This window comes from Gekko japonicus, unplaced genomic scaffold, assembly GCF_001447785.1.
Source record: "Gekko japonicus isolate JY-2015 unplaced genomic scaffold, Gekko_japonicus_V1.1 scaffold3513, whole genome shotgun sequence".
In the NCBI taxonomy this organism is placed as follows: Eukaryota; Metazoa; Chordata; class Lepidosauria; order Squamata; family Gekkonidae; genus Gekko; species Gekko japonicus.
Window position 1 is genome coordinate 48,644 of NW_015171606.1, and position 23,865 is coordinate 72,508.

The window sequence follows — 23,865 nt, forward strand, 5'->3', positions numbered from 1 at the left end:
TATTTAACGGGGGGAAACCTTCTTTATTTTTACAGCACCGCAGAGAGGTTACTGTCGGATTCTGAGCTGAGCGCTTCAGAGGGCCCCGTGGCAGATAAAAAAGCCCCCGGAAGTGAGCGAGCGGCTGAGAGGGCCGCAGCTGCCCAGCAGAATTCGGAAAGGGCCCGCCTTGCTCCGCGGTCATCGTATGCGAACATGCAGGTATTGGGCGTGGATTCAGTCAGCCGTGCATTCCCGTGGTGGCCTGTAAACCAGGGGTGGTCCCACAGGCAGCTCGCAGAGCAATTTAATCTGGTCCCAGCAATCTTAGCAATTTTTTTTCCAATTTGGGCTACAGTTTCTCATGCTGAAGGAAAGGAAGCTCTTTTCCCCAAAGGAGGTGGTGGGGAATCCATACTTGAAACCTAACTGTCCCTTTGGGTTGCGTTTATAATATCCCACCTCTGCTTCTTCTGAAACTGCTGGATAATTTCGTTTTCGGTTCCCGTGCTTGACCGACCGTGTGTGTGCCTGTGGAATGTGTGTGAGACAGTTTTGTGTGACAAAAACAACTCTTCTGGCTCCCAGACCAGCCCCCCATCTGGGGTCTAAAGAGGTTTCCAGGAATGCAGATATAAACTTACGGACGGCAATAAGTGCCTCTCTAGAAACATCTGGTAACAGTGACTGACTTGATGTTCTGTGACTTTGAGCCCGCTTCTTCCCTGTAGGAACTATTCACTTCTCTGGCATCTGCAAGTGTAACTAATGAAAAGCAAAGGATGATTTTCTGGCTGGAGGCGGTCTCCTGAGCAGTGTTCCCTCTAAGCTGAGTGAGTGTGAGCTAGCCCACAGTTTTTTAGCCTCCAGCTCACACATTTTTGTCTTCGCTCAGGAAGGAGGGTTCCAGAGCAAACTGATTTATGCCGTAGCCAAATCACTTAGCTCGCTGTGAGCTAAGACAAAGAATTTAATGCCAGTAGCTCACAAAGTAGAATTTTTGCTCACAGGACTCCAAAGCTTAGAGGGAGCATTGGTTACAAGGGCAAGACGACAGGCACTGTGAAGATCTGTGGCGTGTGAAGGCCAGTGGTAAAAGTTAGTGTGTTGCGCCGCTGCCCCCCCCATCACTCCCACCTAATTGCAGGGGCTATTCCTGAGTGCCTTTGGCTGACAAATGGCACTTTATTCCCATTTTGGTGATCAAGAGGCCAAAATCCGACAATGGGAAGAAAAGAAGCTGAAAAAGCAAGCCACAACGAGCTTTGCTTACTAGTATATATTTATAAAGAAGATCAAAGTTTGGGGCATAGTTGTTCTAGAGGAAACTGTCACCTGAAATCTGAATACTTTGGGGGGAAAGATTGTGCTTGAAAATTCTGCATTGCGGTTATTGCTAAACCTTTACTCAAAGGGTGTTTACTGCCCTAATTAGCTTGGTTTAAATGAAAGTTTAAAGTATATCAGAAGTTCATTGGCCTGCTGGCACATTGTTGTCCAGTGCTTAGCACTCCTCCTAGACAAACTCATGGACCACGTTCAAAATCTTTGTGGCTTGGAAAGCAGAGTTACTGGCATGACATTTAGCTGGAGCTGTGATTAAGCTGCCTTCTGTGCGTTTTCATTTTTAGGCATTTGACTATGAACAGAAGAAGCTGTTAGCAACCAAAGGTATGTGGGACAACTCTGACTTTGCAGCCTATATCTGTTTGTTAACAGTGCAGTGAAAAGGAGTTTCTGCCTCCCAGCATCAGCACTCTCCCCCCCCCCCCCCCCATTTTGGGGGGGGGGCTGTGGAGAAACTGTATCTTGGGACAAGTTTTGCAATCCAAACTTGTATGTGTGTAAAAACCCTGGGACGGCTGCTATGTTTTACGTAACAAGAAAACACTGTAAACCTCGGCCTCTATGCCCTGTTGTTGGCCCTCCATAGGAACTGGTTGGCCACTGTGTGAGACAGGATGCTGGACTGGATGGACCACTGGTCTGATCCAGCAGGGCTCTTCTTATGTTCTTATGAAACATCTTAGCTTTTTGGCCTGTGATGCTCTTTCTTGGGACTGGCATTTAGAATAAACGATCCTCTGGTTTCTGTCCAATTCTACTGTTTTGTTTTTGCCACTTGTTTTTTTTCTGTTGTTACACTTCCACATAGGCTTCCCTCAAGGATAATTGTGTTAAAAACATATACCCTGTTTTTATGGCCGCTTAGGTAGCCAGTTCAGAGTCCTTTGCCAGGCACCTTGAGTGCATGGAGGTGGTGCCATAAGTTCTTACATCCCACACCTCAGGGCCTAAGAGCTGAAGAGGGTGACAACATGTATATAGCCATGCATGTGGGACAACCTTCCCTAGCACATCGAGGAAAGCCCCCAGAAATTAGATAAACTGGTATCTTATAGTGTAGGTCCAAGATTCTCATATCGTACATACAGTATTCCCAGCTGAACTGGCTCTTGGAAAAATGCAGGTCTGTTGGACCCTTTTTTGGGGGGGGGGGGTTTTGAATGAAGAAGGCGAACATTGAGAGAAAACTGTAGATTTATATGAGCTACTAATATGCTGCATGTAGAATACTGGCTAGGCATTAGGGGTGAGTGTGGCGTCCTCTTATTTGGGAGGACTGGTTTTCTCTTTATATGTGTTCTTTGCTTTTGTAAACTGGGTATTTTCTGCTGCCACCAGGAATTTAAGGACTTCCAAACATTCTCTCCTTTGCTGTTGGTAATGTGACCCAGAGTCTGGGCTTTTCCGGGATCTATGTGGTCCTGAGGAAAGACAGAACTGAATTCTGGGATAATTTTGAACAAAAGATGATTTATTAAAATAAGAACAAAGTATGAAGTTGGTTATTCTGTAACTGTTTGGGAATAAGGGACTTGTAAATATGTCTGGCAAATTTATCACACAAACAGTCCTTATTTTTGACACTCAGAGCTAACACTAACAGGAATCACTCTTTCCTATAGGTAGCCACACAGGCTAAACTCTTGATAATTTTAACTTCCTTCCAGATCTTTAGAGTCTCACTTTTTAAGACATAGTACTGCAGTCTTTTAGATCCCACACAGAACTATCAGAACTCTCACTGGCTGAACTCTCTAACTGAACAATTCCCACAACCTTTTCTAACTGACTTTCATAACTGACTAACTGGCACCCACACAGATCCACACAGAACAACTCCTCCCACCTTCTGTCATCGTCCAATCACACCCCACTTGTCTCTCTCAATCACTCCACTCTGCATTCACCGCATTGCAGCCAAACATTTAAAGAGACACACACTCTCTAAAACAAGGAATCATTACAGTGAGATTCATTTTATCCAAGCTAAGGCTAAGTTTACAGGACATAGGCTTCCAAATAATTTTTTTTTTTTGCCTTTTCTCAAGCAATGTTAAAGAAGCCAGTTGTCACAGAAGTGAGGACGCCAACCAACACCTGGAGTGGACTTGGCTTCTCCAAATCCATGCCAGCTGAAACAATCAAGGAACTAAGGCGAGCTAACCATGTATCATACAAGCCGTCTATGACGATAACATACGAGGTATGTTGAGCAATTGGTAGTGGTCTCTTTAGAATGTAAATTGTGCATGCAGAGTGTTGGATCTTGAACACGTACAGACTTGGGAGGGGAAGAGGTTGCAAAGTTCAAGGGCTTTGGGTCCTACCAGACCAGAAGGGGATCCCTCTTAAACAAAATGTATTGAACATAGGGAATTGTAGCGAGAAGCGGGAACTGGGTCGCCCGATCTCATCAGATCTCAGAAGCTAAGCAGGGTCGGCCCTGGCTGGTATTTGGATGGGCGACCTCCAAGGAATAGCAAAGGCATGACCCAGAGGCAGGCAACGGCAAACCACCTCTGACATGTCTCTTGCCTTAAAAACAAGTCTAGCTCACCACCTAGTGGTGCATAACGTTAAAAGAGCTAGAACTTCTGGCTGCCAGACAATCTTAGGATCCCCTGGCTATACTACACACACTGCTGTACTATAATTATTATTTGGGTAAATTCACCTCTTCTTTCCTCTTCCCGTGGCTGTTTCCTTACTCCTCACTTAGCCTCTTGTATCGCCTGGTTTTCAGCAAATTATTTTTCAGGGGAAGATCCATTTCACATACTTCTTCTGCTTGCCCTTCCATAGGATAAAACACAAGGTCTTTAGGGACATTAAGATACAGGGAAGCTTAGTCAATGAACTCTGCAAGTTTACCTTACCCATCATTTACTGATGATACTTATGATGATACTTATGATGATACTTATTAAAAACTTGTTTGATGGACATTTTGCAGAATCCAGGCATTGTGCAAGAAATAGAAACAGCGTGCAGGAAATACAAAGGCCTAGTGTGGCTATGGTGGATCACTCCCAAAGTGCTTCTAGACAATTCCTGTGGCCTGTCAGATCTTCCAGTGAAGGTGGTGGTGACCAATTTGGGGAGGGGCTGTGGCTCAGTGGGTAGAGTATTTGCTTGGCATGCAGAAGGTCCCAGGTTCAATCCATGGCATCTCCAGTTGAAAGGACCAGGTAGTAGGTGATGGGAAAGACCTCTGCCTGAGACCCCAGAGAGCCACTGCCATTTCATGTAGAGAGTACTAATTTTGATGGACCATGGGCCTGATTCAGTATAAGGGAGCTTCATGTCTGTTCATTTGTATGCCACGGATAGTGGGGCACGGTCATGATTCCACAAGAACAAGAAGAAGAGATTGGATTTATACCCCGCCCTTCACTACCCAAAGGAGTCTCAGAGCGGCATACAAACTCCTTTCCCTTCCCCTCCCCACAACAGACACCCTGTGAGGTAGGTGGGGCTGAGAGATCTCTTGACAGAAACTGCTCTTTTTCAAGAACAGCTGTGCCAGAACTATGGCTTGCCCAAAGTCATCCAGCAGGTGCAAGTGGAGGAGTGGGGAATCAAACCCGGCTCTCCCAGATTAGAGTCCGCGCGCTTAACCACTACACCAAACTGGCCATGGTTTGGTGCCATAGGAATGATTTTGGGGGTAACTAGCAAGGGGTACCCACAGTATAAATCTTACTCCCTTCTTCATAAATGTGTATGGGGAAGTATTTGGGGGGTCGTGTCATAATATAATGTATAGCGTGTCACTAAGAGTCCCATTTACTACATTCTTATCCTGCTTTCAGTGGTAGTCTTCAAAACAGCTTGCCTCACTTGAAGAAATCATTAACAATCTCCCCCCCACCCCACATTTCATATCCTTGATTTAGTCATCCCTCTCACTGAGTGAATATTTTGAACCTCCCTCCTAGGATGAGAAGTCCTTGATATTCTGAGAACCAAGCAAAGCTTTTCTGCCTCTGATGTTAAGATGGCAGTTGCTTGGGTTGGGGTTGGGGTGTCTCCATCCCTCCCCCCCAGGCTGAAAGGTCTTTACTGTCCTGAGAGTTAAGCTAACAATCTTCTCTCTCCACCCTTCCACAATTTGCACTGTGAAGGAATGTCATTCCACGTTTCTTGTCCTGTCTCACTTTCACACAGGATGCCGCAATCATGTTTGGATTTCCCAATTTCCTCCTCCTCCTCCTGCTGTGATTTGCTGTGGCTCATCGGCAGTGAGATTGTGGTGTTTTTGGCGTGTGGTGCTGAGGGGAACTAGGAATATTCTTTCAGGGCTCTGCTTGGCTTTTTTGGTCTCAGAATAATGTACATTGTGCTCTGCTGGTAGGCCTTTCTCCCTTTAGCTCTGAAGGAACAATCCCTGCCACATACCAGGTATCCCATATATATACTTGGCCCAAGACAAGTCTGGTTTTGCTGCCTTTTTACTGGAAAAACAAAGTGGCTAGGTGAGGCCACAGGACTGAGGCAAAGTAAAAGACCAGTGGTGAGACCACACCTTACTCTTTGCTGAGTTCGAACCACGGCAGAAGCCATGTGCTCTCATTAATTCCTTCCCTCACACCAAGTCAAAATTATTGCATTAAATGGGATGCAAATCATCTGCATATCGCTGAATGGGTTTCAAGTGATGAAAACAAAGTGGGTTTTTCCTTAGGAACAAGTTTCGATATGGAGTACCATGTGTTTTCCATTATCTTCCTGAGCCATTTTACTTTTGCTTCCTTGGGGGAGTTGCAGTTTATTAGGAGACTAAAAATGTTTTTCTGTGTCTGAGTCATTTGGCTGCGGCCCAGCAACAAACCACAGCCCTGGGCTTCTTTGCTCTGTAAACAGTTTCTTCAGAGACTCCAGCGCTTATTGTTTGTGCTGTGCTTTAGAACATGTGGGGAAAATAATTCTTTACCCAAAACACCAGAGGTCCCTTTGTTTTCCTACATGTTTTGGGTGGGTTTTCAGCGCTCCCATTGGCCTTAGAAAGCACTCCTGTCATGGCGCTTGACATCATTTTCCAGAATGATAAGCCAGGGGCTTGTGGGTTGGGTCACCAACCTGCCGATTGGGGGTGGAGGATGGCAAAAGAAACTGTTATTGGAGAACTGATTTCACTTCCAAGTCAGTGTTAAGACCGGCCAGACAAAAAGTGCTGTGATGTTGGTAGGGCCCCTCTCTCTTTTTTAAAGTATTGACAAAAGCAAAACACTGTCGTACAAGTTTAGTTTTGTAGCAGCCAGACAAGTGCCTTTTATTCAGAACTGTTGTTTGTTTGTTTTTTTTCCCTGTGAGGCAGTCTCTTACTTATGGAAATTAATTTTTACACAGTGCTCACTGGAGACATTCTTTGGCGCTGTCTGTTCGCTCCACATTTTGTTTTCCAGTGTTATGAGTACAAACCTCATTGCCTGCGAAATGCCATTTATAGAAGCCTTCAACCATATGCTCCAAACCATTGTTAAGCAGCAGAAGAAAAAGAAGAACTCAAATCCAGCTGATGTTTTGTGCCTTGTGTCTCTGCTCTATATGTTTTATGCAGGGCTTTATTTTTGCCTTCCTCAGGGAAACCGGCACTGGGATGCAGAGTTCTAGTCTTCAGTGGGCTGCCTTTTAAAATTAAGCATTAATTAGCACAAATTATCCTTCAGAGGACCTGTTCGTAAAGCAGGTCTGTTGAGTATATCTATTAAGGACGTGTGTGTATTGGGACGATTCAATTACAGCGAGGGCTTCATTCTGAACTCTTGTATGTGTCTGTGTGTGTGGTTTTCCCCACTTTCAATTGTTTCTGAGTACATCTTCATTGTCTGATACTGTTCTGCCGCCTCTTGTTCCCTGGGCGGCTGCGGCTGCTCCTTGGCGCTATTTGCCTTCCTCTTTCTCTGCCCTTACTACCACTTTACTGAGCCAGCTGGGCCAACCAGTGCAGTTTTGTTGATGGCCATCCATGATGTCCTCAGCAAAACCATGAGGGTCACAGGCTAAGTGGCAGCGAGGTACAGGACGCTGGGGCTGTTGAAGACAAGGAACGCCTCTGAGAGGTGCCAGTCGAGGGGACGAGAGGGCCAAACAGTGGCTAAACGATATAATGATGACTCTTCCAGTAACTGGTGCAGATGCACTGGATATGCTGAGCCGAACCAAATATCAAAGCCTAGTGCGTATTCGTTGCGGGGCTGGTTTACTGTGCTCTGCAGAAATAAATGAAAGTTCAGTAGGTTCAGGATGGACAAAAGGAAATATTACTTTACACAGAGAGTGATTAAAATGTTGAACTTGCTTCCAGAGGATATAGTGATGGCCACACGAATAAACAGCTTTAAAAGGGAATTAGATAGATCCATGGAGGACTGTTCCCTGGAAGGCCAGAAAATGAAACTGAAGCTCAAATACTTTGGCCACCAAATGAGAAGGGAGCACTCACTGGAGAAGACCCTGATGCTGGGAAAGACTGAAGGTCAAAGAAGACGGGGACGGCAAAGGATGAGATGGTTAGACAGTGTCATAGATGCAACGAACATGAAATTGAGCAAACTTCAGAGGACGGCGGAAGACAGGAAGGCCTGGCGTGATCTGGTCCATGGGGTCGCGAAGAGTTGGACTCGACTGTGCGACTGATCAACAACAAAAATGGAGGATAGGTCTATCAGTGGTTACTAGCCATGGTGACTGAGGGGAACCTCCACATTCAGAGGCACTAACCCTCTGAATCCCAAAGCCAGGAGGTAACATCAGGACCCGACCTTGGTCTCTATGCCCTGTCCAGACGGGATGCTGGACTAGATAGACTGTTGGTCTGATCCAGCAGGGCTCTTCAGATGTTCTTAAATGTAGTAGTAACTGACCACTGTATGTGTAAAAGTGTATCAGATTCCAATGTCTATTGACATCAAGTTTTAATTTTGCCTTCAGCTGCCTGTGGAGGTAGTGTCAGGGAGAAGGAGAAGTGGGGTTGTCACAGAGGAGGTTCTCCATTTTGCTCTTTCTGTGCATGTTTGCCTTTGTGGGGCCTCTGCTGGCCCCCATGGAAGCGTGCTTTGAAACACATGCATGAAGCTGCCTTATACTGAATCAGAACCTTACATAAGAACATAAGAGACGCCAATGTTGGATCAGGCCAAAGGCCCATCCAGTCCAACACTCTGTCACACAGTGGCCAAAAATACCAGGTGCCATCAGGAGGTCCAGCAGTGGGGCCAGGACATTAGAAGCCCTCCATATGCTTATCTAATTCCCTTTTGAAGCTGTCCATGCTTGTAGCCGCCACCACTTCCTGTGGCAGTGAATTCCATGTGTTAATCACTCTTTGGGTGAAGAAGTACTTCCTTTTATCCGTTCTAACCCGACCGCTCTGCAGTTTCATGGAGTGCCCACGAGTTCTTGTATTGTGAGAAAGGGAGAAAAGTACCTCTTTCTTTACCTGCTCTTTCCCATGCATAATCTTATAAACCTCGATCATGTCACCCCTCAGTCGTCTTTTCTCCAAGCTAAAGAGCCCTAAGTGCTTTAACCTTTCCTCATAGGGAAAGTGTTCCAACCCTTTTATCATTTGAGTTGCCCTTTTCTGCACTTTTTCCAAAGCTATAATATCCTTTTTAAGGTGTGGTGACCAGAATTGCACACAGTATTCCAAATGAGGTCTCACCATTGATTTATATAGGGGCATTATTATATTGGCTGATCTGTTTTCAATACCCTTCCTAATAATCCCCAGCATAGCATTGGCCTTCTTTATTGCAGTCACACACTGTCTCGACATTTTCAGTGAGTTATCCACTACAACTCCAAGATCTCTCTCTTGATCAGTCTCTGCCAGTTCAGACCCCATCAATGTGTATTTATATTTAGGTCCATTAAGGTCAGTGTTGTCTACTCAGACTGGCAGCGGCTCTCCATGGTCTCAGGCAGAGGTCTTCCACACCACCTCCTACCTGATCCTTTTACCTGGAGATGCCAGGGATTGAACTGGGTACCTTTTGCATACCATGCAGATGCTCTGCCACTGAACCACAGCCCCTTCTGCAATGAGGGTCACCACCGGTTGGTTCGCATAACTTCATCAAACAATGGTTATAAGCAGGGCTCTTTTTGTAGAAAAAGCCCAGCAGGAACTAATTAGCATAATAGGCCACACCCAACAGCAGGAAATCATTAGCATATTGGGCCACACCCCTGACAGCACAGCTCATTAGCACATTAGGCAGCACCCCCATGTTACCAGAAGTGTGGTTATCCAGCCACACCCACCTTTTGCTTGTTATTCTGTTTACCTTGTTTGTTGTCAAAACCCAGGGCTTTTTTGTAGCAGGGACTCCTTTGCATGTTAGGCCACACACCCCTAATGTAGCCAATCCTAATGAGTTCCTGCTGTTGGATGTGGCCTATTATGCTAATGAGTTCCTGCTGGGCGTGGCCAACTCGGGAGCCAGCCGGAACTCCGTTCCTGTGCGTTCCTGCCCAAAAATAGCCCTGGTTATAAGCGACTTTTCCGCTCCGTTTTCATGTCAACCCCCCCCCCCCATTTTATTTTTTTCTTCTGGATTTTCTTACAGGGTTCATCAATGTCTCTCTCGCGGTCCAACAGCCGGGAGCACCTGGGCGGCAGTAGTGACTCTGATAACTGGAGAGATCATAACGGCATCGGTCCGGCAGCTCCCAGCAATTTTGTCTCGTCCATTGGCAGCCCTAAACGGAAACAAAACAAATCCAGTAATGACGTTAAAACTTATTTTTAAAAAATAAAAATAAAAATTGGGGCATGACTGAACTAATGCAATACTGTTGGATGAGATCAAATTTTGTTCCAAGCCTAGAAAATACAAAATATATTTCATGAATGATGCTGGGTTGGGAATACTAGGGCAGAGCTAAATGTTAGAAATGCAACCGTGCTGCTGGAAATGTCAGCAGCGTTTCGATTTCCCTCTCTGTCACAACGTGTAGCTTAGTTTATGAAGGACAGGTCTGTCGATAGCCATCAGCCACAATGTCTGAATTGGATCTCCATGTTTGGAAACAACATACCACTGGGGATAATAGCAGTGGGGAGGTTTTAAGTCCCTCCTTGTGGTACCTGGTTGGCAACTCCAGAAAACAGGATGCTGGACCAGATGAACAATTGTTCTCATCCAGCAGAGTTCTTATGGTCTTAATGCCTGGTTGAGTGTTTCCATACCACATCTTGGGTTGCTGTGGTTTGGGTGGAGAAGTATTTGGTATGAAGTTGGAGTCTACATTATAGAGGCAGGGTGGGTTTTTCTAGGATGTAGTTCTTCCAGTTCTGATACTTCAGTAGTGCTTTCAGCGTGTTGTAAATGTTGACAGTGCAGACATAACACAACATTACAGTTTGTTTGTTTGTTTTTTAAAAAATATGGCTAGCTTTATGAAACTAAGATTTGGCTCTCAAACTGTAGTTCAAGAAACGATCACGTAGCAGATGCTGCTTTTGTGGTCATCCCTCCTGGCTAGGCATCTCAGTAGCCCAGAGGAGTGCAGTGGTTGGGTTATGGGAACCCTGGCAGGGAATAAGTCAGGAAGAATACCTCATTCATAAGGGTAGCCAAGGCATACTTCAAACCGTGGTTTCAAATACTGGATTGACAGACTGTAAACTAAACAGAGTAAGTAGAGCAATCCCACTAAGTGGGTGATCCCAATAACCACAGTTATTATGATTAAACTGTGGTTTTTGCATTATACCATCAGTGAGAGCAAACCGCTTTGCGCAGAGAGTAAACAAAAGCTGCTCATCAGAGTGGCTTATGCACCGCTAAAGTAGTTTCAGTGGGTTGAAGTGCAAATTGCTTGGCGACTCAAACGTCCTTCCTTTCTCCCGACTGTCCAGCTGAACATTATCTCAGCAGCAGCAACTACATGGACTGCATCTCTTCGCTGACCGGAAGCAACGGCTGTAACTTGAACAGTCTATTTAAAGGGTCGGACCTGCCCGAGCTGTTCAGCAAACTGGGCTTGGGCAAATACACAGACATATTCCAGCAACAAGAGGTCAGTGTTTGGAGGGAAAACCCCAAGCCTGGAAAGTAAGTCTGGGCTTCTGAATGTTTCCATGCTTATGGCAATCAGTGGCTCGTAAAGTAAGCATGTGTGAACTCGCCCATCTCTTGGGTTGGATCCTATAAAGCAGGGGTCCCCAACCTTCTGTCACATGGGGGGACTCCACATTAGACCACCCAATGCCTAAGGAGGGCCACATCTTAAATCAAAATGTAACAAAATTATTAACCTACCTATTTAGATCAAAAGGAAACATTCAGAGGTCAATGAAGAAATGTTAACTTTTGAATACAATCCATTTTAGAACAATATTTTACTCTGGGATCCTTTTATCTAGCTACACATGCTTACCTAGTCAGTGTGATTTTTTGTGCCTGTTCCCTGTTAGCCAAGGCATTAATGAAAGTTGATAAATATATCAGGTAGACCAGAATAGAAATCTAACAGTCTGTTTTCTTTATAAATGTCTCTGAGATGATCACTGGCTTGCAAATCAATTAGTTCCATTTGAAAAAAAGTTACTTGCATCTTCTGGTGCTACTTCAAATGGATTCTGAAACATTCTTATTTCCTTTCCGTGCTTATGGAAATCAGTGAATCTGTTCTGAAATCCCACCTGCAATAGGTCCCATGCTTTGATGTGTCTTTCAGCACTGCATTTTAAATTGTGGTCCTTCTCAAATGTTAGTCCATTGCAGCATGAGAAGTTTGAAAAGTTATCCTCACTAATTTGCTTAACAAAAACATTTAGTTTTTTCTTCAGAGGCTTTCAATTCAAAATACATGTCACACACAAGCTTTCCTTCCCCCTGCAACCTTAGATTCAGTATGTTCAGATGCTCTGTGATATCAGTTAAGAAAGCCAAATCAAAAATCTATTCACGGTCAGAAAGTGCTTCATGATGAAGACTGGAAAAACGTTTCAGGACTTTGCCTCTGCTAAGCCGCCTGACTTCTGCATGGTGCATAGATGCATCGCAATATTCTGCATCTATCTCTGAGAGAAAATTTTGAAACTGATGGTGACTAAGGCCATGATTCCTGATGTAATTAATGCTGGATACAACAATATGCATCACACTTTCCCACTGATGAATCTTACTGCACTAAGCTTGCTGATGGATGATGCAGTGAAATTGCGTGGGAAGTGTACCGTCTCATTTCAGTATCTCTTCCTTGATTCTTGCAACGACACCAGTTTTACTTCCCATTATATTTCTTGCAACATCACTTGTGATGCTTTTCAATGTATCCCAACTCAGACCAAAATTTTCTACTGATTTACACACCTTCAAGAATATGTTTTCTACAGCCTTTCAAACTCTGCAGTGCACCCAATGCTTCTGTAATTCTGAAGTTGGAATCTATCCCCCTGATAAAAAATAGTAGTTGAACAGTGTCTATAATGTCATTGCTGTCACCTGATGCGAAAGAAAAAAAGTTTAAACTTTTTGCCTTGACAATCAGTGACACATGCAGGTCTTCTCCTAGTTCTTCAACACGCCTGGTGATTGTAGATGTAGATAAACTGACAGAACTAACACAAGATCAGGGCACATTTCCTCCATTATTTTTACTATGCAGTTTTTAACAAATTCGCCATCAAATTTGTCTACCACTCTCAGCAATACATTTAGCAACATGATTGCTGGCCCTCACAGTAGACAGGTTCTCCTAACCATGACAACTATTTTGCTACAAAAATTAATTTTTAAAGAGACTTTATATTGTTCACTCACACCTCTCCTTGATGAGTAGCTCTTGTGACAGGATTCAAAGTGCCTTTTAACATTGTACTCCTTTAATACAGAGACAGATTCAAGACATAGCAGGCAAACTGCTTTATCCTTGTTTAAAACAAAGAAGTACTCAGTCTGTCATTAAAAACAACAGTGCTCATCTGCAATTTCTCATTTCTTTGAAACAGCACTTTCTTTTGCAGACATCTTCTTACAGAATTTTTAGTAGAGTGGCAGAGTTTCAATATAATTGAATAAATAAAAATATTAGAAGTATAGTTTTAGGGGCCTAACCCTTCCCCTTTCCATCAAATCCACCCCACTCTACCTGCTGTTAGCTGGGGATTTTCATTCCAACCATGCAAAGAAGAGAAGAGACCCCTGCCTCCCTAACCACTATAGTTCTCAGGAGTATTGGGCCATATACACAGGCTCGGAAGAATTCTTTTTTAAATGGATTCTGAGTCTGACCTATCAGACGGCAGAGTTGCAATCCTAAGTACATTGAATACTATAAGATTTATGTCTTAATAAACACAGTGCCTTAAGGTTTAGGTTTACACATGCCAATTCTTTTTTTTTAAGGGGAAAAAATTGGGAGCCCTCCAAAAAAGGGCAGGTACTAGAAAGAAAGAGTGAAGGAAAGGGCAGCCTCCCACCTGGAGAAGAGGATATGCCATTAAAGTTGGCTTCAGATTTTATGCAGGGTGCACATATACATCACTGCCTGCCAGCCAAGCCTTGATCATGGCAGCTGAAGGGAGGGAGCTTGGCTGGAGGAAGATGTGGGAAGGGAATCCTATAAGCTCCCCTGCTAAAAGAGTATTCCTTCCCTCTCGACCCAAGGGTGCCAATCACCAGTTCTTGCAATCACAGATGCATGAGAAGACTCCTAGTTGGAGTGGGTGAGGAAGGAGAGGTGGAAGCAAGCAAGGCAAGAAGGGTGTGGTCACACAGCAAGCTTACCGGGATTTGTTCCTGTTGTAGATTTGATCGGGGATATTTTTTAGCGGGTTCGGATGATCACACATCCCTTGCCCAACCGCTTGCCTCGCACGTCAAGGCTCCAGGCACCGTCCAAACAGCCACGCTGGCCAAGTGGCAGCGAGGCGGATTATTTTTTTTAAAAAAAAATCTTTGTGCATGTGCATATATGCATGCGCAAATCACATCTCCCGCTTGGATGCAGCGTTTTCCCCTCAAACAGCAAACAACATGAACTACCGATGTGCAAACGAGCGCTGGTCTATGTGCGCTTGAGTATTCATGCATTTAATACATTCAGCACAGGATTGGTCATGCACACAATGGTGAAAGCCGGAGAGGGAAAAAACTACCGCAAGAAGGACGTACAGATGACCTAATCACATTCATAGTGAGAGATGGCTGTCCAGATAGGAGAAATTGTGGATTCACAGCGCACGTAGTAGGAAAATACTTGATTTTCCTGGTGTGTCAGAAAATGCACTAGAAAACCGGGAGGATTGCGGTGGTGAATCTGCTTCGATGGGGGGGACAGAATCAGCTGTCTGACCAGCCCTTTTCATTATTATTTTTCTAGATTGATCTTCAGACGTTCCTAACTCTCACAGATCAGGATCTAAAAGAGCTTGGGATTACTACTTTTGGTGCACGAAGGAAAATGCTGCTTGCAATCTCAGGTAAACAAGACCACCAGTTCTTGTACATCTTATCCAAGAACCCCTTCATTTCTCGGTCTGTCAGGGTGCTACAAGAACGGTAGGAGTGTGCATTCAGCTATATCCAAGCAAAAAAATAAAATTTAAAAAAAAAACCTTATCAGTATTTTCTGGCCATTCTTTCAGCCAAATATAGATGTAGGGGTTTTTTTGGCTATCCAAAATGGCCAAGCCCCCCAAATCCTGAAAATATTTGAGATTTTTTGGGACCAACAGATAGTCGGAGTTAAAAGGCTTTTAAAGGATTGCAGCCCCTTTAAATGCCTTCCGGGTGAACGCACCACTTGGAGAAGGTGTTGAAAGGGACTGCAAGCCCTTCAAATGCCTTCGGAGGTCATTCGCAGCTTAGAGAAGGCATTTAAAGGGACCACGGTCTTTTTGAACACCTTTTCCCTCTCCATTGAATCCAGTGGAGGATGGGAGCACCTTCTATGGGGGCCCATAGAGTTGGACCCCTGGTCCAATCTTTTTGAAACTTGGGGGGGTTGAGGAGCTATGCTGCAAATTTGGTGCCTCTACCTCAAAAAACAGCCTCCTCGAGGCACAAATACCCCTGGATCGATTCTCCATTATATCCTATGGGGACCTTGGCTATAAAGGTCCCCATAGGGGACCTTGGGTATAAAGGTCCCCATAGGGTGTAATGGAGCCAAAAAAATTAGGGATGTCAGAAAAATTTTGAATACTACACGGTATTGGGATTCACAAATATCATAAAATACCATTGTTGGGGTTTTTTTTCAGATTCAATATACTCGAACCCAAAATATATATATTTTGAGCGGTGGCTCAAGTGGTTAAGACGCTGAACTGCAGGCTGTGGAAGGTCAGTAGTTCAGCAGTTCGAGACCCGAGTGTGCTGCATGACGGAGTGTGCTCCTGTCTCTAGTTCCAGCTCCTGCCAACCTAGCAGTTCGAAAGCAAGAAATTGCAAGTAGATCAATAGGTACCACTTCGGTGGGAAGGTAACAGCGTTCCATGTGCCTTGGTGTTTAGTCATGCCGGCCACATGACCACAGAAACGTCTTCGGACAGCGCTGGCTCTTCGGCTTTGAAACGGAGATGAGCACCGCAACCCTATATATAAAACCATGCTCAGGATTTATGTAGTCCAGATCGGGCTTTAGCTCAGTGGAGTTTCTGATTGGCTGTGCAGGGTTTTTTAAAAAAAAAACAACAACAACATTGCTTTGGCAGCAGCTGCCACCACTGCACAAGGATCATCACTGCATGACTGAAGGCAAGCTCTGCGTATGTGAATTATATGCCCCTGCTGCGGAGACAAAGGGCTGACCCAGGGGAGGCCTGGCTATTCTAGTCTCTACAGAACTTCAGGCTACAGTAGTAAAATCAGAGCCAAATGCCCAACATGTACAGGCTGTAGCTGTACAATTCAATAGATTTTGGCTTATTGTTAATGCATACGTAGCCCCCCAAGATAATAAGCATAGGCTACAGGAAATCTGGAGTAAGTACATAACTAGTCTCCTACTGACGTTCCCTGATGCCTTTGTTTTAGTAGCTGGCGATTTTAATGCCAGAGCCAGCCCCTCTGATGTAACATTGTATTTAAGCAAGAATGCCGCCCCCCCCCTAAGATGAGTCAGCATTTCCCTTAACACACACACACACACACCCCGCAGACAATCCAAAGATTCAAAATCAATTTGGAAAGGATTTCCCTCAGTACAATTAGCAAGCAGATTAGATTTGTATATTCTGAATGGCACAATCGAGGTTGATATTCCTGGGGGAGTACACATTCTGGTCAAGCCGAGGCCCTAGTGCCATTGATTTTGTCCTTGCTTGTGCAAACTGTTAGATTGCGTAGCTTACTTAAGAGTCGGGACCCACCAAGATAGCAGCCACCTGCCAATCAACCTTAGCATTAAAGATTCAAAATCTAACAAGTCCATCTAACTGAGAAATTTGATGCAGAGCTGACTCGTGTTTCTGGTTATAAAAGAATCCAATGGTCCAAAAATGTAGATAAGCAAACCAAAAATGTTTCTCAGCTCTGATAAGATCTTCCAGCTTCGCAGCAAAATGATCGATTGGAGGCACTTTGAAACCATCCTAGAATGTTATCTACAAATATCTAATGGATGGCAAGAACTGCTCACTAAAAGCAGACCCACCCTAGAGCCCCCACACAACCATGATTCGGTCAGGATTTTTTGTCAGCAAAAAAAAAAAAATCAATTCATTGCCAAGTTTACTCAATATAAGTCACAGAACGTCTGCCACCACCGCACAAGGATCATCACTGTATGACTGAAAGTAAGCTTGTGTGTGTGTGCGTGCATGTATAGCACTTTAGAACAATGACAACAATGGGAACAGCAATGTAGTAACAATGAAAGACAAAAAATTGCTGCAAACGTGCACACAGAAGTAAATTACACTGAAGTAGATTTCATGATGTATGATCTTTATATTCAACAGGTAAACAGACTGGCAGACGAACTTCTCGAGTTGATGCTCGTTTCGAAGTGCCTTTCTCAAATGAGTCTCCTGTCAACACACAATTTCAAATAGTAACAGGGAACCCTTCAGCCAGATATAAAAATTAACAATGCTTAAGTAACTACCTAATACATACAATTTTCCATCCATGTGCAATAAAGTCGACAATGGAATTATTTGTCCATTTGAAATGTTATACTTGTAGCTATATAGCTTTGGGAGAAGACCATTTTGATTCAAGATTCCATTGTCGACTTTATTGCACATGGATAGAAAATTGTATGTATTAGGTAGTTACTTAAGCATTGTTAATTTTTATATCTGGCTGAAGGGTTCCCTGTTACTATTTGAAATTGTGTGTTGACAGGAGACTCATTTGAGAAAGGCACTTCGAAACGAGCATCAACTCGAGAAGTTCGTCTGCCAGTCTGTTTACCTGTTGAATATAAAGATCATACATCATGAAATCTACTTCAGTGTAATTTACTTCTGTGTGCACGTTTGCAGCAATTTTTTTGTCTTTCATTAATACTTTAGAACAACCAGCTACGAGTTTGCTTTCCCAGCTCTCCCCTTGCATGTTTTTTTAAATGAACAGCACTTGTTAACTTGTTCAATTAAAACACATCTGTCTAGTCCCTGTTCAACTACTAGTTTCGTTTGTTTTTTTTCATGGGAGTTTCCCCCTCTCTTCCCCCTGCAGAACTGAACAAAAACCGAAGAAAACTGTTCGAGCCCTCCAGCATCCGTGCCTCATTCCTGGAAGGCGGAGCTAGCGGACGGCTGCCGCGTCAGTATCACTCGGACATTGCTAGCGTGAGCGGCCGCTGGTAGCAGTAAAGGGAAGCTCTTGCGGTCGACTGCGCAACCTGACATGGCGATCCTGTGGACGGCCATCACTGCACACCACCCTCTGCACTTTGGGAGTCTAGGTACCGAGGACCAAAGCCTTTCTTTTCTGCACAAAACCCTTGTGCCAAAAAAAAGAGAGAGAGAAAGAGAGAACACTCGTTTTTGTCTTTCCAAGCACCAAATGTGGATTGTTTTACTTGTGTAGATTGGACAGAATTTGCAATATAATATAGGGTTCTTTAGTATTTTATTACTTATAATAACGATATTGTATGCACTGAATTTTTTTATATTTCTTTGAACGAAGAGTGAAGGGCTGGGATACAAGAGGGGCATAGCATGTGGGTTTTGGTTTGTTTGTTTGTTTTAACAAGAAGGTATTTCTGGTACTGCTTAAAAATTAATTAATTGAGGTCTTTCTGCACTTTACATGTTCTGATTTCTTGTCCTGTGGAAATTTTATTGTTTCCCTCTAATTTCCATGGAGAGAAGGGGGAAACCCTATTGTTTGGCACTAATCAACGTTTGCCATTCGCCTTCCCACATTAGATGAAAAATCTTTACTCATGAATGGTACTAGCAAAATCAATTTTTTGATCATTTCTTCATTCTGCCCCCCCCCCCACCACCACCACCTGTAAAGAAGTCCTCCATAATCAGATTCCTTAGTACTGGAGCCAACCCTATTTTTTTCACTTCTGGGAAAGCAGTCTTGAAATCCTTGCAGTTGAGCTATCACACTGTAAAAAGATGCAATGAAAGATCAAAATGGACCTTATTGCCATCAATTTAACCCTATTTAATTGCTGCCTGTAATGCTAAAACTGATTTTAATGGTTGTCTCAAAGCAAAGGACTATTTTTTAGTATATACTGCCACTTTATTTATAGCAAGTGTCTTATTTTTTAGCATCTGTACACTTAGAGTACATCAGAGATTCAATCGACTAAAAAGCTGACAATAGAGAACGGAAGGGGATTTCATCCAACCAGAGCTCTGAGCCATCACTTTGTCTAAACAGAGCCTCAGTTCCATGTGAGAAGACAGACCTGTTGCATTCAGTTTGAGAAGGATGTTGCTTGCATGACTCTTCCTCAAGAGATAGAGCCAACACATGCCCAGTAGCTGCAGTGACATCTGCTTTTCAAGGATGAAGTTGTCAGCTATGAGAATTTTGAGATGAGCGGTTTCCAAAACCCCGTGTTGACTATCCCTGGAAAGAATCCATGTTGTGTGTGGCTAAGAGCTAGCAGTTGTGTTCTATACTGTGAATGGTCGAGAAATCTGGTTTATACCATTTCTGTCTTTTTTTGTTTTGCAAAACAACTAGACATAAATTTATGAAGTGATGGGGGATAGTACGAAGTGCCTCTCTGCAATGCAATAGGTTTCCAAACCTGAATTTATCAGAAAGAGAAAAACATTCCCATAGCAACTATTGTGAATTAACTTGTACTGTAACGTCTTATTTATGTACAATGTACACACCCTTTAAAGTGGATGTAAAAACCACTCGCAACCGAAGGCATTAGATTTAATCAATTTACCGTAGTGTTATTTTTATATATATATATATGCAAAATCTGGTGGGGAGAAATAGCTGTGACACTTTTCTGTGGATAATTCTTTTCTAGGGTGAGGAAAAACATAACACACAAAAGGGAATTAATTCTTTTTTTAAGTGAGAACATGGATGCAGTAGCAATCTATTACCCAGTTTTGTTAGTGGCTGTATAACTGAGCAGTTTGCTGCTGCTACTGAAAGGGCTGCTGGTCACCTTCCGCATGCTAAGTGAGCACTTACAGGGCTGTAGAGAGACTTTGGGGGCATGTGTGTGAAGTCATTCATTCAAACTGGAAATCCAAGCACCGGTCTTGAAACATAACAGATACTTCTGCATATGCAGTTAAAGGTAGAGGATCCTGATGCTAAAAACACTAATTTTTTTTTAAATCACGAGTACTCCCTTTGGTATGAGTCTGTTCATGTGTTGTAAAGTTAAGCACTTGTGTTAGTAGATCAGGACCTCTGCTTGCTCATGTAAAGTATTGGTACCAAAATGCAACTTGGGTTTTGTCTGGGACAGAGTTTAGAAGAGTATCAGCAGTCTCTAAACTCATATTGTCCCGCCTCCCGAGTAAGCATTCCCCCCCCCGCCAGAACTGTGGATATTGATTTTTTTATTCGTTTTTGTACTTAAAATGCCATGCTTTATGACAGTATTATTCCAGAAACCGCAGTTAAACTACTGGAATCTATGCTGAAGTAAAGAATTTCCCAGATAATAGGAATCAAGATAGAACTGCACATTCGTTCACACACCCTCACACGCCACACTGGAAAAGAAATTCATTTTTTTTCTCACTCCTTTTGATTCCACAAAAGGGAATATGGCCATGCAATATTCCGTATTGTCTGGTATTATGCACAATAAATATTGAAACATTAGTTTTAAATTTGTGCCTTTATAGTGACCAGTTATCTGTAAATATAGAGCAGATACAGATTGTATTTTGGGAGGGAAAGGGTCCTTTTTTAGTGATTCTTTTTTTAAAAAATAAATAAATGAAAGATGGAATAAAGCATTTACAAATGGGAATTTTTGAAATTAATCAAATGTTACATGAAAGAATAAATTTATATAACCCCTTGTTACACTGCTTATTAAATGTAGTCTTGTCGTCTTTCAATTAATGGTCTCACAATGTGGAAAAACTGTTCCTGAGGCAGATCAAATGAGTGATAATAATACTGTTGTACATATTGCAGGCCTCTCCTATCCTATCCTAAACAGAACTTGGCTTCAAAGAGCACTGATCATCCTCTAGAATATGGAGGGACACGTCTTCTGGATTGGATTAATCCTTAGTTCTTTCCAAGATCCACATGCTGATTTGCCACTCGGCAGCGGCAGCAGCAGTTAATGGAGAAGGGGAGCAGAAAGAGAAGCCACAGACTAGGATGGGGAGACGAAGTAGAAAAGCCAAGTGGGGTGGGAAGGAAGTCACCAGGTTGAGGAAAGGTTGGCCATTGGGTGAGGAAACAAGAAGGAAGATCAGAAGGGTGGATGACTGAGAAATGTCTGAGTACAGTTTTTAACAAAAGATTTTAAAAAGCCTCTCAAACATGGCAATAGTTAAATGAAAGTGAAAAGTTCACAAAAATGCCAAGAGTGAACACTAGGAAGCATTATGTAATCTGAAAATAGGGCTGCCAAGTGGAGGCGAGAGGGGAACCCCGCTTTGGAGGGCCGATTTCCGCTACGGCGGAATCGGGGCCCGGGGGGAACTCCGCCCCCCCGAAGCTGCGTCACCAGAGGTGACGCATGACGTACAGCACATTGGGGGCGTGACCCAGATCGTCGGGGGGGACATGGTTTCCCCCCGACGATCTGGGCCACGCCCCCAACGTTCTCTACGTCGTGTGTCACTTCCTGTGATGTTCTGGCTGCGCGTGCGTGCATCCCGATGCAGCTCCCAGATCGAGGAGACGCTCCCCCGCCCGTGAGTCAAAAAGACTTGGCAACCCTATCTGAAAACCATTGAGAAAAAGCAACAAAAGCACTCCATTCTTTAGCAAGAAGACTCTCCACAAACCCCTCACCATGCAAGTGAACATTCCCTGTTCACTGCCACAGGTCACAGTTACAGGTAGCATTTTCACAAGCCTTACCCTTCGTAAAGATTCCAACTTTCACCACAGTTACAATACAAAGTTACCTCAGTTTTATTATCGGTTCACCTCATAAATCCTACACCTGATTCCATCTGACCTTTTCTCCTCCAAGGTTAATACAACATATTTTGTTCATTTTGAACTTTCAAAAGCCTCTTGTGTGCCATTTCAAAAGCAGAGTACAAGAAGGTGATTTTGTCTCTTCCCTCAGTTCCCTGGGCTAGGCCAGCATAAATATATGTATGTATAATAAAGTGACTGGGTACAACAGCCATAAACATATAAGAAGAAAATAGATAAAGGGGCTGCTCACCAAGAAAGAAGACAGAAGGGGAAATCCCATGTGTGAGGGAGGGAGGAGGGTAAGGTCATCATATTTCTGTACAGGAGGAAAAACCCTACCTTGCAAGCAATTCTAACAAACAGCAGCTGCATTCTAGGAAAGGAAACCCTTTCATGAGGAAATGTAATCTGTGTAGACTCTGGGAATCTCTCCTTATATATAATCAAGTAGTGGGGTGGCACTTTCTGAGCATTCCACATGCCCCTAAATCAGTTGGCTCCATGATGTGTCCCTCAGAAGCTGTCCCTATCCACTGGCTGCATTGCCCAAGTCCCACCACAGAAGCGACGCCCGCCAAAACCATCAGCCATTGGCCTGTCAGCTGCCATTCAAGAGTACTCGTGTGCTGTTGGCTGGGTGCTGGGTCTGCTCCTCTTCCCCACCCACTCCCACTTCAGTCACTGTTCCCTGTCAGAATTACTGGCAAATAGCTGTCTCTCCCGACAAAGACACTTCTCCTGCTTGGCTGCTTTGTGCCTTTTGGTAGGCAACCAAGCTTGTTTCTGTCAGTAAAAAGACAAAGAAATGAAGCCCTTTCCAGGCCTTTGTGAGGAACTCATTGGGGCCAGCCCTGACTAGGGTTCCCAGCTCCAGATAGGGAAATTCCTGGATATTCTGTGTCTAAGGAAGCCAGGGTTTGGGGAGGGGAGAGGCATCAGCTGAACAGAATGCCATAGACCCCACCCTCCAAAGCAGTTATTTTTTCTGGGGAGGGGGTGGAGAGATCTGTTGTCTGGAGTTCAGTTGTGATACCTGGTGATCTTCAGGGTCCACCTGGAGGTTGGCTACCCTAGGTGTAGCAGTCAGCGCTTCAGAGCAGGGTCTGCTAGACCCAGGTTCTTGCTGTGGCAGCTGACTGGGTGATTTTGGACCAGTCACAGACTTTCAGCCTAACCTACCTCACAGAGTTGTTGTGCAAGTCAAAAGGGGGAAAGGAGAATGATGTAAGCTGCTTTGGTCCCCATTACAGAGAAAGACTACTTTTCCTCCTGGGAAACCATGTTGCCAATCTCCAGGTGGCTGGAAGTCACTCAGAATTACAACTGCTCTTTAGGTAGCAGAGATCAGTTCCTCTGGAGAAACTGGTAGACTTCGTATACCCTGTTGAGGTCGCCACAACAAATTGACTCTCCCAGAGCCTCTTTCTAGAGCTTGTTGTATTTATTTCCACAATGGGCCTTATTCCTAGTAACTACAGATAAAACCCATCCTTCCAACAAATATAATAATTTTTGCCCTCAAGCCACAGCTGACTTATGCTGACCCCATGGGGTTTTCAAGGCAACAGATTTTCAAAGGTGGCTTGCCATTGCCTGCCTCTGCTTAGCAACCCTCGTATTACTTGGTGGTCTCCCTTCCAAATATTGACCAGGGCCAAATATGCTTAGCTTCTGAAATCTGACAGTATCAGGCTAGCCTGGGCTATCCAGGGCGAATTATGCATGGGTGTTTTTCCTCGCTTTCACTGTGCATGTTCGTTGGTTTTTCTTTTTCATTCTGCATTGATTCCCTCCCTTCAGCACTCGGTTCGCTTTCTGGTCACTGTTTCTCTGGGTTTTCTGAGAGTGCTTTTGTGTCGGTTTCTCCCTTGCTTCGCTTCCAAGCCAAAGCTAATTCAAAAGCATAAAGATTCCCTCGGAATTCCCCTGCCACCTTTTTCCTGCCCCTCGAAGGCCACCACCTCACATTGAGGTCATTCCTCCCACTCTGCACCTTCCACCATCC

The 23,865-nt window shown here is 43.9% G+C and overlaps 1 protein-coding gene across 1 annotated transcript in view; it reads left to right on the top strand.

Annotated features, from left to right (window-relative positions):
- Window positions 1-18,345, top strand: part of BICC1 (BicC family RNA binding protein 1) — a gene marked incomplete at its 5' end in the record, with an annotated part of 55,872 nt that extends 37,527 nt beyond the window's left edge. Inside the window, 7 exons of the mRNA XM_015419918.1 lie at window positions 36-201; window positions 1,611-1,650; window positions 3,375-3,529; window positions 9,900-10,056; window positions 11,195-11,355; window positions 14,665-14,764; window positions 17,973-18,345. Coding sequence (XP_015275404.1) covers window positions 36-201; window positions 1,611-1,650; window positions 3,375-3,529; window positions 9,900-10,056; window positions 11,195-11,355; window positions 14,665-14,764; window positions 17,973-18,103 — 910 coding nt within the window. The remainder of the gene's footprint in view (window positions 1-35; window positions 202-1,610; window positions 1,651-3,374; window positions 3,530-9,899; window positions 10,057-11,194; window positions 11,356-14,664; window positions 14,765-17,972) is intronic.
- Window positions 18,346-23,865: the final 5,520 nt, after the last annotated feature.